This window comes from Bombyx mandarina, chromosome A1 (assembly GCF_030267445.1).
Source record: "Bombyx mandarina strain Sakado chromosome A1, ASM3026744v2".
Taxonomy (NCBI): Eukaryota; Metazoa; Arthropoda; class Insecta; order Lepidoptera; family Bombycidae; genus Bombyx; species Bombyx mandarina.
This window is the reverse complement of record NC_143234.1, coordinates 6,334,235-6,350,498: the sequence shown is the minus strand read 5'-3', so window position 1 is coordinate 6,350,498 and position 16,264 is coordinate 6,334,235. Positions and strand designations below refer to the sequence as shown.

The 16,264-nt window shown below is 42.7% G+C and overlaps 1 protein-coding gene across 10 annotated transcripts in view; it reads right to left on the bottom strand.

The window, feature by feature from the left end:
• Nucleotides 1–5,934: 5,934 nt before the first annotated feature.
• The window catches only part of bent (projectin protein bent), a 155,731-nt gene continuing 145,401 nt past the window's right edge, over nt 5,935–16,264 (bottom strand). For all 10 annotated transcript variants that reach the window (XM_089739465.1, XM_089739458.1, XM_089739460.1 and 7 more), the window contains 11 exons: nt 15,854–15,978; nt 14,621–14,816; nt 14,167–14,336; nt 13,521–13,639; nt 12,199–12,340; nt 11,470–11,636; nt 10,651–10,789; nt 9,779–9,896; nt 8,660–8,796; nt 7,716–7,885; nt 5,935–6,699 (listed from right to left, as the gene is read on the bottom strand). In XM_089739465.1, coding sequence (XP_089595591.1) covers nt 6,493–6,699; nt 7,716–7,885; nt 8,660–8,796; nt 9,779–9,896; nt 10,651–10,789; nt 11,470–11,636; nt 12,199–12,340; nt 13,521–13,639; nt 14,167–14,336; nt 14,621–14,816; nt 15,854–15,978 — 1,690 coding nt within the window. In that variant the 3' untranslated portion in view covers nt 5,935–6,492. The remainder of the gene's footprint in view (nt 6,700–7,715; nt 7,886–8,659; nt 8,797–9,778; nt 9,897–10,650; nt 10,790–11,469; nt 11,637–12,198; nt 12,341–13,520; nt 13,640–14,166; nt 14,337–14,620; nt 14,817–15,853; nt 15,979–16,264) is intronic.

The window sequence follows — 16,264 nt, the reverse complement described above, 5'->3', positions numbered from 1 at the left end:
TGACCGCGAAAAACCCCTACTCTGACCGAGTTCTGACCCCGGGCGGATATTGAATGTCAGGTGAAAGAGTGCAGGGAAGTCGCTTAGTGGGCAGTCCAAATTCCATTCCTTGGGCCCAAGGTTCGTTCCCAAAATCTGCGAACTATCCAGCCCCCAAGGCGCGGGGCCCACGTATGAGGTTCGGCCCCGGCCCGAAGAAGGTGAGGCGTGATAATAATAATATTTTTAAAAATTTTTGGCTAGTAGATACATATTCATCGCCACTCAACGTAACGATAATTGGCATAGTTATTTAGAACAACTCGCGCCCTCCCACCAAGCATACTGGCGACTAGCTAGGACTCTCAAATCCGAAACTACCGCTACTATGCCTCCCCTCGTACGCCCTTCAGGCCAACCACCGGCATTCGATGACGATGACAAGGCTGAGCTGCTGGCCGATGCACTGCAAGAGCAGTGCACCACCAGCACTCAACACGCGGACCCCGAACACACCGAGTTAGTCGACAGGGAGGTCGAGCGCAGAGCTTCCCTGCCGCCCTCGGACGCGTTACCCCCCATTACCACTGACGAAGTTAGAGACGCGATCCACAACCTCCAACCTAGGAAGGCACCCGGCTCCGACGGCATCCGCAACCGCGCGCTAAAACTCTTGCCAGTCCAACTGATAGCAATGTTGGCTACAATTTTAAATGCCGCTATGACGCACTGCATCTTTCCCGCGGTGTGGAAAGAAGCGGACGTTATCGGTATACATAAGCCGGGCAAACCGACAAACGAAACTTCTAGTTACCGTCCGATTAGTCTCCTCCCGACGATAGGAAAAATTTACGAACGGCTCCTTAGGAAACGCCTCTGGGATTTTGTTACCGCGAACAAAATTCTCATAGACGAACAGTTCGGATTCCGCTCTAAACACTCGTGCGTACAACAAGTGCACCGCCTCACGGAGCACATCCTAATAGGACTAAATAGGCGTAAACAAATCCCGACCGGCGCCCTCTTCTTCGACATCGCGAAGGCGTTCGACAAAGTCTGGCACAACGGTTTAATTTATAAACTGTACAACATGGGAGTGCCAGACAGACTCGTGCTCATCATACGAGACTTCTTGTCGAACCGTTCGTTTCGATATCGAGTAGAGGGAACTCGTTCTCGTCCCCGTCAACTGACTGCCGGAGTCCCGCAAGGCTCCGCGCTCTCCCCGTTATTATTTAGTTTGTATATCAATGATATACCACGGTCTCCGGAGACCCATCTAGCGCTCTTCGCCGATGACACGGCTATCTACTACTCGTGTAGGAAGATGTCGCTGATTCATCGGCGACTCCAGATCGCAGTAGCCACCATGGGACAGTGGTTCCGGAAGTGGCGCATCGACATCAACCCCACGAAAAGCACAGCGGTGCTCTTCAAAAGGGGTCGCCCTCCGAATACCACTTCGAGCATCCCACTCCCTAATAGGCGCGCAAACACCTCCGCCGTTAGCCCCGTCACTCTCTTTGGCCAGCCCATACCGTGGGCCTCGCAGGTCAAATACCTAGGCGTCACCCTCGACAGAGGGATGACATTCCGTCCCCATATTAAAACGGTACGCGACCGTGCCGCCTTCATATTAGGACGTCTCTACCCTATGCTTTGCAAGCGAAGCAAACTGTCCCTCCGTAATAAGGTAACTCTCTACAAAACTTGCATACGCCCCGTTATGACGTATGCAAGCGTAGTGTTCGCTCACGCAGCCCGCACCAACTTGAAGCCCCTTCAGGTTATTCAATCCCGATTCTGCAGGATAGCCGTCGGAGCACCATGGTTCCTGAGGAACGTGGATCTCCACGATGACCTGGAGCTTGACTCTGTCAGTAAGTATCTACAGTCGGCATCGCTGCGCCATTTTGAGAAGGCGGCACGACATGAGAACCCTCTCATCGTAGCCGCTGGAAATTACATACCCGACCCAGTAGACCGAATGGTAAACCGTCGACGTCGCCCAAAGCACGTCATTACGGATCCTCCTGATCCATTAACGGTGCTCTTAGGCACCACAAGCACCGGTCACCGTCCTGGTCGAACCCGTCGCTTGCGACGAAGGGCTCGACGAGCGAACTAACCCATAGACACAGCCCACTGAGTTTCTCGCCGGATCTTCTCAGTGGGTCGCGTTTCCGATCCGGTGGTAGATTCTGCGAAGCACTGCTCTTGCTAGGGTCAGTGTTAGCAACTCTCCGGTTGAGCCCCGCGAGCTCACCTACAAACGTTAGGGTGAAGCTGAAATAGCCTCTCAAGGCTATCAGCATAGGTAGGAAAAAAAAAAAAGCCACTCAATTTGTCATTCTTAGCAGTGTAATGATTATGGGCAATATTAAAGGGCGCTTTGTACTCCACTTCGCTTGTCAAGGTAGTCTCATGGAGACTTGCATTCTCTGATCACCTTACCATGAGTCTTCCTTTGGTCTTGGAACGCGGAGACAAAGGTGTAATGCAGTATATAAATTTAGATAAATTTAATTTGTTTTGCCTATTCGACTTGTTTGGCGTCAAGCAGTTAATGCAGCTCGTAAACGTGATTGCTGCTGCCCACATTGAAGATTCAGTTGCGACTAGCAGCAGGAATGTGGAAGCCCCGCTCTGACTCCAAGATATATTCATACAGACATTATTCGGCAATGCCGCCTACGCCTGAACATAAACCTATGTTCCTTAATCAATCTATTTTCTATGAACAATAACATGTAATAGAATATTGAGTTCGGTGATTTAAAATATGTGAAAGATGATTCTAAAACACAATCGATCAACAGACGAACGTTAGAGAGAAAAAAAAACGTCAAAAAACTGAAAGGAACCTATTAATCTATGATAATCATTCAAAATCGTGGTGGAAACATTACAAAAAAGAAATAAAGGTTCATCTCCACATGTCCGCTTTACATAATAAAGGGTGGAACACAATCCGCCGCGTCACTTCAGTCGACGCTTCGACGATCTGATTCTAAAATAAAACTAAATAATGTAACCATTTTTATACTTTCCGTGATATCGTACGATCGCCGTACGGAGTTATAGTATCGGACAGTTTTTTTTTTATAGGAATAGTTGCCCTTAAAAGAGTGGAGTTGCCGTTGTACTGGAAAACTGAGACTTAGAACTCATGTTTTGATGTTAGTGGCGGCATTTACTTTGTTGATGTCTATGGGCTCTGGTAACCAATTAGTACTAAGTGGGCTCTGACCTCGTCCACCTGTTTAACCAATAGAAAATAATTGAGAAATTACTGGTGGCCCGGAGGCCTTTCCAGTTTCACCAGGACAGATGGGCAACAGAGACTCAGCCAGGAGAGGTGGGATTACTAATAGCAGCCCGAGCGTCTCCAAACGGGACCTAACAATTCAAGAGCAGCTGCTTCGTGAATGAATCTACGACCGGTTCTGAATCGTGACCCGCTGAGAAGATCCGGTGAGAAACTCAGCCGGCTGATGCATGGGTTAAGTTGCACGTCAACCTCTTTGCTGACTTCGACGAGTACGTTTACCGGAGTCTCTAAGCCTGCTCCTAGTGTTAGAGCTGAAAGCGTCTAATGTGTTATTGGGTTAAATCTGTCATTGGATTTGATGGATCCGTGCAGAAAAACTGTATGTCAAAATGCAGAAACCTACATATTCCCAATAAATGAGTCACTGAAAATAACGTTTAGTGAGTGATAAATGGAACTTCTTTCACGGGGTAAGCGTTTTCGTTTGGCAGTTGCTCTTCGGAATTTGTAAGTCTGCAACTAGAGATTGTCGTTAACCAGATTAAAGACTTGCCGTATTTATTCTAATCGCAATAGCTGCAACTGCAAATGATATTAACAAGCTGGTACTGTTCTATTTCTAATAAAAAAAACCACTGTTTTTAACATTGTTAAACACGTAACGAAACTATTCTAATGCTATAGTCGTATTACCTGATATTTTTTTAATTTATTCCTCCCACTAATTCCCGACAATTCCCAAGTGGGCTTAAAGCTGTGAGTATAACCGAACATACCGATTGTCGTGACATGTCGTACGACAAATCGTCAATTGTAAGCAACCTCGCGCAACTACAACTCGTTCCTACGAGGATTTCATATTTTAAAAATACATTTTGAATACGTTCTGTGCTAAGTCACGTCCACTGTTGTTTGATTCGTGTTCTTTTCTTTAATTTGGTTTTTTTTTTTGGTCTCTCTACTTTTTACATTTAGATAAGCAATTACTGTACCGAGGTGTGTTGGATTCTCACTAAATGAAACTTAATTATAATTCTGGTAATTAAAAGCGTTAATACTCTATTGAACTCGATATTCAATTCTATGAAGGATGAGTTACGAATTTGGAATTCACGTTCAATCGTGTTTATTGCTTAGATGGGTGAACGAGCTCACAGCTCACCTGGTGTTAAGTAGTTACTGGAGCCCATAGACATCTATAACGTAAATGCGCCATCCACCTTGGGACATAAGTTCTAAGGTCTCAAGTATAGTTACATCCGCTGCCCCACCCTTTAAACCGAAACGCATTACTGCTTCACGGCAGAAATAGGCAGGGTGATGGTACCTACCCGCGCGGACTTTCAAGAGGTCCTACCACCAGTAAAAAATTTGGGCTATTGGAAACATGACAGTGTTCCGTTGGCCTCAACATGCTTGTATGTTCTCAAATCTCGTTGGAATGTCTCATGTTTCGTCTCAAAGTTTCAGAAATGGCAGTGTATGATTCGATCGAGAGGCACGTTTAAATATCTCAATACTTTGGTACTACAAACTACACAGATGCGTCAAATTAGACTTAAAGAAGAAAGTTTAAGAAACTTTATTTCTTTTATTATTCATTTAATGATTTTATGATTTATTTTTCATTTAATCTTCAATTTGTTTCAGAACTGAATGAACGAAGAGGGGTTATATAAGGGAGACTTTTTTTTATATTGCTGAGATTGGTGGATCAGCTCACGGCTTACGTTGTGTTAAGTGGTTACCGGAGCCCATAGACATCAACAACATAAACGCTGCTACCGACCTCGAGAACATGAGTTCTAAAGTTTCGGATTCTACAGTACAACGGCTGCCCCACCCTTCAAGCCGATATGCATTACTGCTTCACGGCAGAAATAGGCAGGGCGGTAGTGCCCGCGCGGACTCACAATTTTTACTGATTTCAGTAATATCACAGGACCTCATGTCCCATAACTATACTGAGACCTTAGAACTTATATCTCAAGGTGGGTGGCGTATTTGCGTTGTAAATGTCTATGGGCTCCAGTAACCACTTAACACCAGGTGGGCTGTGAGCTCTTCCACCCGTCTAAGCAATAAAACAAGCAAAAAAAAACATGGCGACTCGTTTACGAATATGTATGTGAATATTAAACCCAATTAAGGACAAGTCAAAATCACCTATTTAAAAATGGTTTTGTTTCATTGAAACACACATAAAACAGAGGGTATTTTTATATTATAATGAATTCACTGTTCATTGAGGAGACTTTTTGGCGGGAACGTGAGGAGTGAAGTTGTGTGATTTGTTTTATTTTGTCTATTTAGTGTTTCATAACGGTGGTTTATTAACTGTTTAATATCTGTGAAAGTGCAGAAATGTGGGAAATTTTAACAAAGCCGCTCGACGTAACTTCTCGGGATCCTCCAAAAAGTCCACTGAAAAAATCTTAGTAAAGGACCATCATTTTACTGAGATTATATTTCATCCCGTATCATCTCATTTAATTTCATCCCAGTTGATTAATGTCTCAAATTAATCATCTTCATTTCATTTCACTCCATAATATCATTTCTCATAAAAATATGAATATAAATTAAAATAAGACATGACTTAAAGGTCTCAGTTACCAGGTCATAAAATCCTTAAAAAAAACTGTTAATTGCCGCGGCAGTTCCCCAAAAATAAAACACGGTCGTTATTAAGTAATACATATTTATTTATAAATAACGCGCGGTCACATGATATAAATTATGTACAATTAAAATATTAACAGTTAAAATTTATTAAAAAAAAAAGATTTATGTATATATATATTTTTATTTAGTTTAGTTCGATGAGTCGCCCGTCGCGGCGATCCCGGTACACCATCAGGTGGCGGTGAGGATGTACCGGGGCAACCGGAACGGGCCGACCGCGATCCGTACGTGGCAGCTTTAATTATTCAAGCTTTTAATGAGAAGCTTCTGTTAGAGGAGGACGTATATAAAACAAAATAAATAAATCGCCCTTCGCGTCGCTAGGGACGATCGCTTAAACATTAAAATAAATATGTTTTTTTTTTTAAATTAAATAAAAAACCTTTACACACTTTTACTCCGAATTGTATAAAATCGTTTATTTAGCGTACGTATTATTCGTTTCCAGTTATTATATAGGGGGGGTGTCGACACGGGCGCTCACTAGGTGTCGCCTGTGTTCGCTTGTCGCGTCGTTTCGCTTCTGTCAATGTCAATGTGGTTGTCAATGTCATGGGCTAGTGCTCGGTGACGTTGAGATAGAAGGATGCGAGCGCGTCTCCCTTGGAGCCGACGGCCCGGGCCTGGTACTGGCCGGCGTCACCCTGGGCGGCGCCCACCAGCTCGAGGCGGTACCGCGCCTCGCCCTCCATGCTGAACCGGTACCGGGGCGAGCTCTCGTCCACCGGCTTGCCGTCCTTCAGCCACTGGAGCTGGAGCGGTGGCTGGAGACGGAATTCGAGTCAGCATATTCATACAAAACCAGCCAATCTATTCTATAGGCAGACGAGCATAGGGGCTACTTGATGGTGAGTGGTTCCAGTCGCCCATGGACTTCAGCAATACTAGGGGCAAAGCCAAGCCGCTGCCTACTGTTAAGTAATCTCCACAAGCCTTATTTGAAGAAAGACATGTCATAACGCTCAGGAAGCACCATGGAGGGGAGCTCATTCCAAAGCCGGATGATATGTGGCGAAAAAGATCTCTGGAAACGCACTGTGGATGACCGCAGTGGCTCCAGATAGTATAAACCGTGATTGATGGGAGGGAGGATGAGATCTGTGTTCACAAGTGAATTCTAAGACTTAGTTTTGCAGTACAATACTTGTCCCAAACCCCAAGCCGTATTACTGCTTCACGGTAAAATCATGAGTTGGTACGTACCCAAGAGACTTCACAAGACGTCCTACTACCATCAGTAAAATTGACATTAACGTTATAATATTTATGGGCGGAGGTAACCACTTCAAATAAGTTGAACTGTAAGCTGAATTTTAAAGTCGTCGCGGCCTAAAAGATAAGACGTCCGGTGCATTCGTGTTGAAGCGATGCACCGGTGTTCGAATCCCGCAGGCGGGTACCAATTTTTCTAATGAAATACGTACTCAACAAATGTTCACGATTGACTTCCACGGTGAAGGAATAACATCGTGTAATAAAAAAATCAAATCTTCAAAATTCTAATTTGCGTAATTACTGGTGGTAGAACGTATTGTAAGTCCGCGCGGGTGGTACCACCGCCCCGCCTATTTCCGCCGTGAAGCAGTAATGCGTTTCGGTTTGAAGGGTGGGGCAGCCGTTGTAACTCTACTGAGACCTTACAACTTATATCTCAAGGTGGGTGGCGCATTTGCGTTGTACATGTCTATCGGCTCCAGTAATCACTTAACACAAGGTAGGCTGTGGGCTCGTCCACCCATCTAAGCAATGAAGAAAGAGGGTTAAGTTCGCCGGTGCTGACCTTGTCCAGCTCTGCGGTGAAGACGGCGGGCTCGGTCGCGTTGACGGTGAGCGAGGCGGGGAAGGCCACGTAGTGCGGGGCGGGGGGCGCCTCGCCCGGCACGCGCACCACCACCGAGCACGACGAGAACGACTCGCCGGCGTCGTTGAACGCCTCGCACGTGTATGTACCTACATTACATATCAATCATTCATGACATAAATAAATGTTTGTAGGAACGGAACGGAGCGATATGGAGCATGACTGAGTGAGAGAGATAGGAGATGTCGTGTTAGGAAGTAAGAAAGGAGACGAGTGAATGCGGAGCATCTAGTTTTATTGCATAAGGAACAGGGAGTAGTTTCCGGACGCGACGACGCTGAGACGCATTGTCACCCGGAAGACGAAAGACGTTGTTACTTAAGACGAAATAAAGCGTCGAGTTTTTGTGAAGTGATCGAGCGTTTCACTGGCCCATCCCGAATTTAAAATACCACATGTATATAAGCGTCATCTATTGACATTAAAGAGAACTAAACTCGGATGCTTATATATTATATATATTATAACGACCTTTATGGCTTTGTGGCCGATAATATGTATAATAAATAAATTATGTGTAATAAATAAATGGGTTATCTAACACTGAAATAAATTTTCAAATCGGACCAGTAGTTTCTGAGATTAGCGTTTTCAAAAAAACAAACTCTTCAGCTTTATCGATACTAATATATAAATCTACAGTGGTTTTTACGGATGTTCCGTTGTAACTACTGAACCATGCATCCGATTGACTTAAACTTGGTATCCATGTAGAAAATACATGTACTTAATGGATAGGCTAATATTTATATGAGTGTTGGACTCCCTAATAATAATGTTAATTTTAAATGGCGAGTACGGCTAGTAATATTAATAAGTATAGATGAGATGATGCAAATGATGATTTCTAGTAACAAACGCACCGGCATCCTCTGGGAATATTTCGGCGATGTGCAGCTTGTGTATGTTCGCCTCGCTCGAGTACTGGAAGTCTTTGGACGGTTTTATCTCCTTGTTGTTGTGCAGCCAGACGACATCGAAACGTTCGGCTCCCACGATCCTGTTCAAATTTTTTTAATTTAGCGACATCTATTGATGTAATTCCGTACTAATCGATATACAATTATGTACTTTAACTGCTAAAATAATAATATACGGGTGGACGAGCTCACAGCCCACCTGGTGTTAAGTGGTTATTGGAGCCCATAGATATCTACAACGTAAATGCGCCACCCACCTTGAGATATAAGTTCTAAGATCTAAGTATACTTACAACGGCTGCCCTTCAAACCGAAACGCATTACTGCTTCACGGCAGAAATAGGGGGGGGGGGATAGTTTTGCAACTTTACCGGAGAGTCATTGAAAGGTTTAGGTTTGGAAAAAAAATTTCTAGAGAGAAACTTATTTATGCTATTTAAATGTAGTAAATATTAATTAAAAATATGGAAGTATTGATGTATTGATACTATATTAATAATATAATAATAATACTAATTAAAACGGACCTTTAATAACTTAATAACAAACATAAATGTGGCTTAAAGCAAATAACCTTTCATGCCTTGATATACGTATATATAATATTATATATAATGCATGTTCTTGAGACTTTTGCGGGTCGTAGACCTAATTAATACTTTCCTTACGGTTTAATTTCGCGTTTTTTACCATCAGTACATTATTTTTTACGTTTCCAATAGAGTACAATTTTATGATGAGCTTTAAAGTAATTACAATAAAGTGCATATTCGAAAATTTTACTGGTGATAAGACCTCTTGTGAATCCGCACGGGTAGGTACCACCGCCCTGCCTATTTCTGCCGTGAAGCAGTAATGCGTTTCGGTTTGAAGGGCAGCCGTTGTAAGTATACTTAGATCTTAGAACTTATATCTCAAGGTGGGTGGCGCATTTACGTTGTAGATATCTATGGGCTCCAGTAACCATTTAACACCAGGTGGGCTGTGAGCTCGTCCACCCATCTAAGCAATGTATAATGTATAGACAATGTATAATGTATATTATTCGTGGAAGGTTCGTACCTGCAGGACAGCGTGACCGGGTCGCCGTCGTTGACGACCTGCGAGACGGCGTGGTCGACTATCCTCGGCGGCTTGTCTCCGGCCTTCAGTGCCGCGCTGCCGGCGCTCGTGTCCATTGCTGTCGATACAACACAAAATCATAATTAGTTTCATACTAAGCCAACATTAGAGATCGTAGTGAACGTTATGAATAATTGCGTTAGTAACGTCAGACAATACAATGTTTTATTTTTCATGATTCAAAAAATTTATTTTTTAAGACGTGTTTATTAGCTATGTAACGAAATATTTGAGCGTAATTTTTATAGACTACAAGATGTGTGATTAACATGAAAGTTTCCAAACGTACCAAGTACCGATGACAATACAACAATTCGACAAATTCGCTCTGATCGCTCTGATATCCCCGGACCATTATCAACAAGATAAAATACGTTGAAATTAATAGCTAATTTAAAAGTGTTTTAAACGAAATATATTTATGAATTTACTTAAACAACAATGAAATGTCATTTTGATATCAAATAAAAGCAAATCACAATTTTTTTAACAGTTATGTTTGTTTATTGTTTATATATGATAATTATTTTGACCATAATGCGAGTGTATATCGACGCTTGAAAGGCAAACGTGACTAAGCGACAATAACTGCTTTGTAAATAAATGATAGGCAATAACCATATTCGATGCGCAAAAAATATATATTTCTAGGTCTATTAAAATAATTTCAATCCTACAGCTAAATTCGTTAAAACATAATTTTTTTCAGGTATTTCAACTTTAAATGAGTCTACTGTAAAGTTCACGCATTGTCGCTTAGTCACGTTTGCCTTTCAAGCGTCGATATATAGATTTAATACAAAAGTACTTACGTTTAACTGTAACTATACATTTGGTCTCCACCTCTCCCTGGCTGTTGGTGGCCTTCAGAGAGTACACTCCTTCATCCTCAGGGAACACCTCGTTGATGGCCAGCGACGCTACGCCGTTCTTGTATTTCAAGTCCACGACCTTAGAACGGAAATATTTATTTAGTTTCTTTAAATCATGGTCCAATTGGATTGTAACGATATTTGGAATCCATATGTGGTAAAGATGAGAGGGACTGCGTTATAGATTCCATAGTCCCATCATCAATGAAGTTTTTTTTTGTAAGAATCACCGACTGAGATATTTTAATTACATAATACACATATCATGAGGAAAAAAACATATTAAAATACATTCGTATTGTGTTATCAAAATACCGTCTTTTTAATCGATAAATGAGAGCTTATACGTATTAAACACAAGTACTTATATCCTCACTTGTTTGACCGACTATAACAGTTTAGTGTCCAAATATCAAAAATTAAGTACAGTTCTGACACGTTATTACAGATCCTCCCGATTCATTAACGGTGTTTTTAGGTACCACAAGCACCGGTTACCGTTCTCGCCGAACCTGTCACTTGCGACGAAGGGTTCGACGAGTAAATTAGCCCACAGACACAGCCCATTGAGTTTCTCGCCGGATCTTCTCAGTGGGTCGCGTTTGCGATCCGATTCTGCGAAGCATTATTTTTACTAGGGTCAGTGTTAGCAACACTCCGGTTTGAGCCCCGTGAGCTCACCTACTAGTTAAGGTTATGCTGAAATAGCCTTGCAAGGCTATCGGCTTAGATTAGAAAAAAAAGAAAAAAAATAGTAACCTCTGAGGAGTGCAGCGGGCTCGCGTCCTTGTACCAGCGCACGGCGGGCTCGGGGTCGCCGCGCACGGCGCACGACAGCAGCAGCGGCGCCGCGTCGCGCGCGCACAGCGTGGCGGGCAGGCTGCGCGCGAACGTGGGCGCGCACATCGACGCGTCCGCCGCCGGCACTGCCCACGCAACGCAACGTCATTGTACATCCATACATCAGCGAGAGAGAGAGAGATAGACAAAGAGAGAGAGAGAGAGAGAGAGAGAGAGTATTCGTTAATGTATTAAATATAAAAAAACTACAATTGGCGGTCTTATAGCTAAGATCGATCTCGTCCAAACAACCATCAGGTGAACAAGAATAGTTTGGAAACGAATTGATATTTTGGTTATAATATTTTGTATGGGAGAGTAAGTTCAGATAAGTTAAGATAAGTTAGTATATACACTATTTATAATGAGATACACTTGCCGAGCAAAGATTTACGAAATTATTATACAGTATATAATGCAATTGTATTGAATGAAGAGTTACGTGCGACTAACTTACTTCGCAATTCGATACATTACAGCTATATGCTATTTTTTTAATTATACTTAAACACCAAATAAACTTTATTATCAATTAATACGATATCGATAAATTTCTACGTTCTGTACATACAAGTTTTGTAATAGGAAAATTTTACATATATATTTAATTAGACTTTAAAAGTTCAAGCACACATCGGGAGCACTTACTTATCAATTCCTTGGTGGCGCTTCTGGACCGCGACGACGCGTCCGAGTCGAGTCTGGATCCGTACTTCTTCTTCGCGTCTACGGAGCTCTGGGGGGAGTACTTCGGACGAGGACCCGTCTTCGATGGAGGGTCTATCGTCACCTGAACATTTTAAATGAAACAAAACGAATTTAATTACATTTCAACATAATGTATCTTATGATATCCTTCTTTGAAGACGACAAGAAATTTATTCATAATCAGCTAACCCGACAGACTTCGTAGTGCCTCAATCGATAAATAAAAGAACTAAGCTTTTGTATAAAATAAACTTAAAACAAACAAAAGGAATTCGTCCGACGGGGGACACATTAAAGGACACACAAAATTGTTATTTGTATTTAATTCCGAACATCTTCATATTTATCTACCTTTTAAACCTTCTCTGGACTTCCACAAATAATTCAAGACCAAAATTAGCCAAATCGGTCCAGCCGCTCTCGAGTTTTAGCGAGACTAACGAACAGCAATTAATTTTTATTTATTCACATAAATCATAATGAGAAGCACAACTGCATATGCGATGCAAAGTTTAATCGAAAAACTGATTTATTTAATTACTAACGGATTGCAGTGACTTTTAGCGATTCATTTAAATGTGAATCTAAAAATTAAAGACATAAGGTTGGATTTTGTTTTACGCACGCAACGCATCGTATAGAATATTTCAATACATATCTAATCCTATATGACTTTATACACAGTCCAGTGGTAGGATCACCACATAACTATGAATACAAAAGTTACGAGTAGAGTCTGATGTCGAGCTTTCATGTTCTTACGAATCTATTAGATCCAATAACATTTGCATTAGACGTCTTCAGCTCTGACAATCTAAAATCTAATATTTAAATAACTTAAGATTTAAAAAAAAAAGACATGCCCGTTGAGTTTCATGCCAGTTCTCCTCAGGACGGAGGCTAGTTTTTGTGAATTGGCAGTAGTTCTTTTTTTATGTTCAACAAGTGTGTACTTTCATTTATGTTGAATAAAATTTTTTTTACTTGATTTGGTTTGAACACTAGGAGCTGGTTTAGGGACCCTGGTAACCGTACTGGTCCAACTCGACAAAGAGGTCGACGTGCAACCTAACCCATGCGTCAGCTCGCTGAGTTTCTCGCCGGAATTTCTCAGCGGGTCGCGATTCCGATCCGGTAGTAGATAGTTAGCTAATCCCACTACTCCTGGCTAAGCCTTTACTCGCCCACCTGTCCTGGTGAAACTAGAGAGACCTCAGGGCCACCAGTAATCCTTCATTTATAAACAATAAAAGTCTGGCTACCTTCGTCTTGGTGATGATGGGCGGCGGGGCGGGCTTCAGCGGCTTCTCGATATACCTCCGGTCTCCCGAGTGCAGGAAGTTGTGCACCATCCGCTGTTGCTCGGGTGACGTCACCTCGCCTGCGTCACGCGCTCCAAGTTAGTGGGGTCGGGCACAGATCATCGCACGGAGAACTATTTTTTCTTATTGCTTAGAATACTGGAGCCCATAGACATCTACAACGTAACCTACACCTTGAGATATAAGTTGGAAACGCATTACTGCTTCACGGCAGAAATAGGCGGGGTGGTGGTACGTACCCGTGCGGACTCCCAAGAGGTCCTACCACCAGTAAAGCTATTTGTTAGAATTATAATGGTTTTCTATTATAGTCACATAGTACGTATGAGGATTGCGAATGAAACTGTTTAAGTTAAAAAAATACTTCTACCCTCACAATTAACTTGTTCTCGAATAATTCCTAATTCCAGCTAGACAATACTTTGTAGTCCTCTTGAGGATCGTTACTTTGTGCTTCCCTGAAGGGTAGGGTAGCGTAATTTCTATTGCAACTTCTACGGGCAAAGGCATTATCTACGTAATGCCCGTGATCTTCGTTAACCATTTATTGGGTGTCTAGTTAAGATAGTGAAGCTAGAAGCCGTACCTTCAACGATAACGACGCACGAGGTCTCGTCGGTGCCGTGCACGTTGGTGGCGACGCACGTGTACTTGCCGCTGTCCTCGGGCCGACAGTCTATGATCTCCATGGTCACGACGCCGTCCGAGTGCGCCATCGCGTAGTCGTACTTCGACAGCTCGCGTTTGTCCTTGTACCTGTTATCAAACGACCGTTAGCGTTGTTGTCTTGCAGTGTGTGAGTGACAGAGGGACAGGGTGAGTAAAAGAGGTAGAGTGTGAGTGACAGAGTGCGATAGTGTGAGTGAGAGAGGGAGAGGGTGAGTGACACCAGTGGGATAGTGTGAGTGAGAGAGAGGGAGAGTGTGAGTGAGAAAGGGAGATTGTGAGTGAGAGAGGGAGATTGTGAGTGAGAGAGGAAGAGTGTGAGTGTGAGAGACTGAGAGTGTGAGTGAGAGAGAGGGAGAGTGCGAGCGACGTACCACTTGACGGTGGGCGTGGGCTTGCCGCTGAGACAGCACAGCAGCTTGCAGGTGTCGCGCGCCTGCATGACGCGCGGCCGCAGCTGGAAGGTGAAGGCGGGCGCCGTCTCGCTGGTCTCCTGCCAGAACGTGTAGGGCAGCGGCTCGCGGCGCCGCGGGGCCTCCGACACGTGCGTGCGCTGGACTTTGGGCACAGCTGGATGCACAAACATACACCATTGTTATACTGGTCATTCATTTATATACATATAAAGTTTATATTCAGAAAAAAAATCGATATGAAACGTCATAAATAGAATGAATGAAAAACTTAAGTTGTCATTGATCATAGTGCAATTAATCATAACTCAAGAATTCTCAGAAATAATTACTGATTGAATACGTTAGGTTATCGACAAAAAAATATTGTGAATTTCGGTCCTTAATATACACACACAAATTTATTAAATAAGAATAAAAAATAAAAAAATTAAGAACAAAGAAAAAATGTTTATCAACTAACAGGACTGACTAATTCTTCAGTTGTCTTCCAAACAAATTTTTTCTTTATAAATAATGCTCACAGATTCTACGAAAAATCTTTTATCACTGCACACAATGACATGAGCAATGAACCAACACCGATATTAATAGAAATCGAACTGAACTTTCAAATGGTCCACTGAAAATAGATTTGCATTCTCGACCTAGTTCCTGACCGATGACCGAATGACGACAGACACGATAGTGATCTCTACATTTAATTATCTCATTCGTTCGTCCAGAAGTTGCGTCAACGCGCAGTTTGAACGACCGACTCGTCGATCGATCTCGGACATTTCATTCATTTCATTCACTCATACACACATACAGTTCTTTCTAGATGACTTAATGAGATATAATTTGCAATATACAGGCAAGCATCGTTTTTTTTAGTCATTCGAAGTATAAACATTGATGATGCAAAATATTTTAATCTTTTAAAAATTAGCAGTAGTGCTTCTGGCAGAGTTCTTAATAGAGGCTAAATGGTATGTTGTAGAAAAGATCATTGCGAAAAATCGATCCGTCTGTATATACACGAAATCTATAGCGACGGTGTGCGTTGACATGACGAGTGTCTTGGCAATCGAGATGGGATTACCCTAACACGTGTCAATATGTGAAGAGAGAGAATCAATAGTTGACGATACGGTCAATGGTCGTATATAAATAGAAGAATTCGTTGTGTCGGTACGTCACAGAGATACTCACGTTGCACGTTCAGGAATACCACTTCCTCCCTGAAGCCGTAGTGGTTCTCCGCTCTGATGATGTACTCGCCGCGATCCTCCAGCTTGGCGCGGTTTATGATGAAGTAATAATCGTCGCCGGCGTATCTGTTCACAACAACGATATCAGGACCAAGAAACATCAAAGGGCCTTTATCTGATGCCGAGCCTACTGGTGGTAGAACCTCTTGTGAGTCCGCACGGGTAGGTACCACCACCCTGCCTATTTCTGCCGTGAAGCAGAAATGCGTTTCGGTTTGAAGGGCGGGGCAGCCGTTGTAACTATACTGAGACCTTAAAACTGATATCTTAAGGTAGGTGGCGCATTTACGTTGTAGATGTCTATGGGCTCCAGTAAACACTTAACACCAGGTGGGCTGTGTGCTGGTCCCCC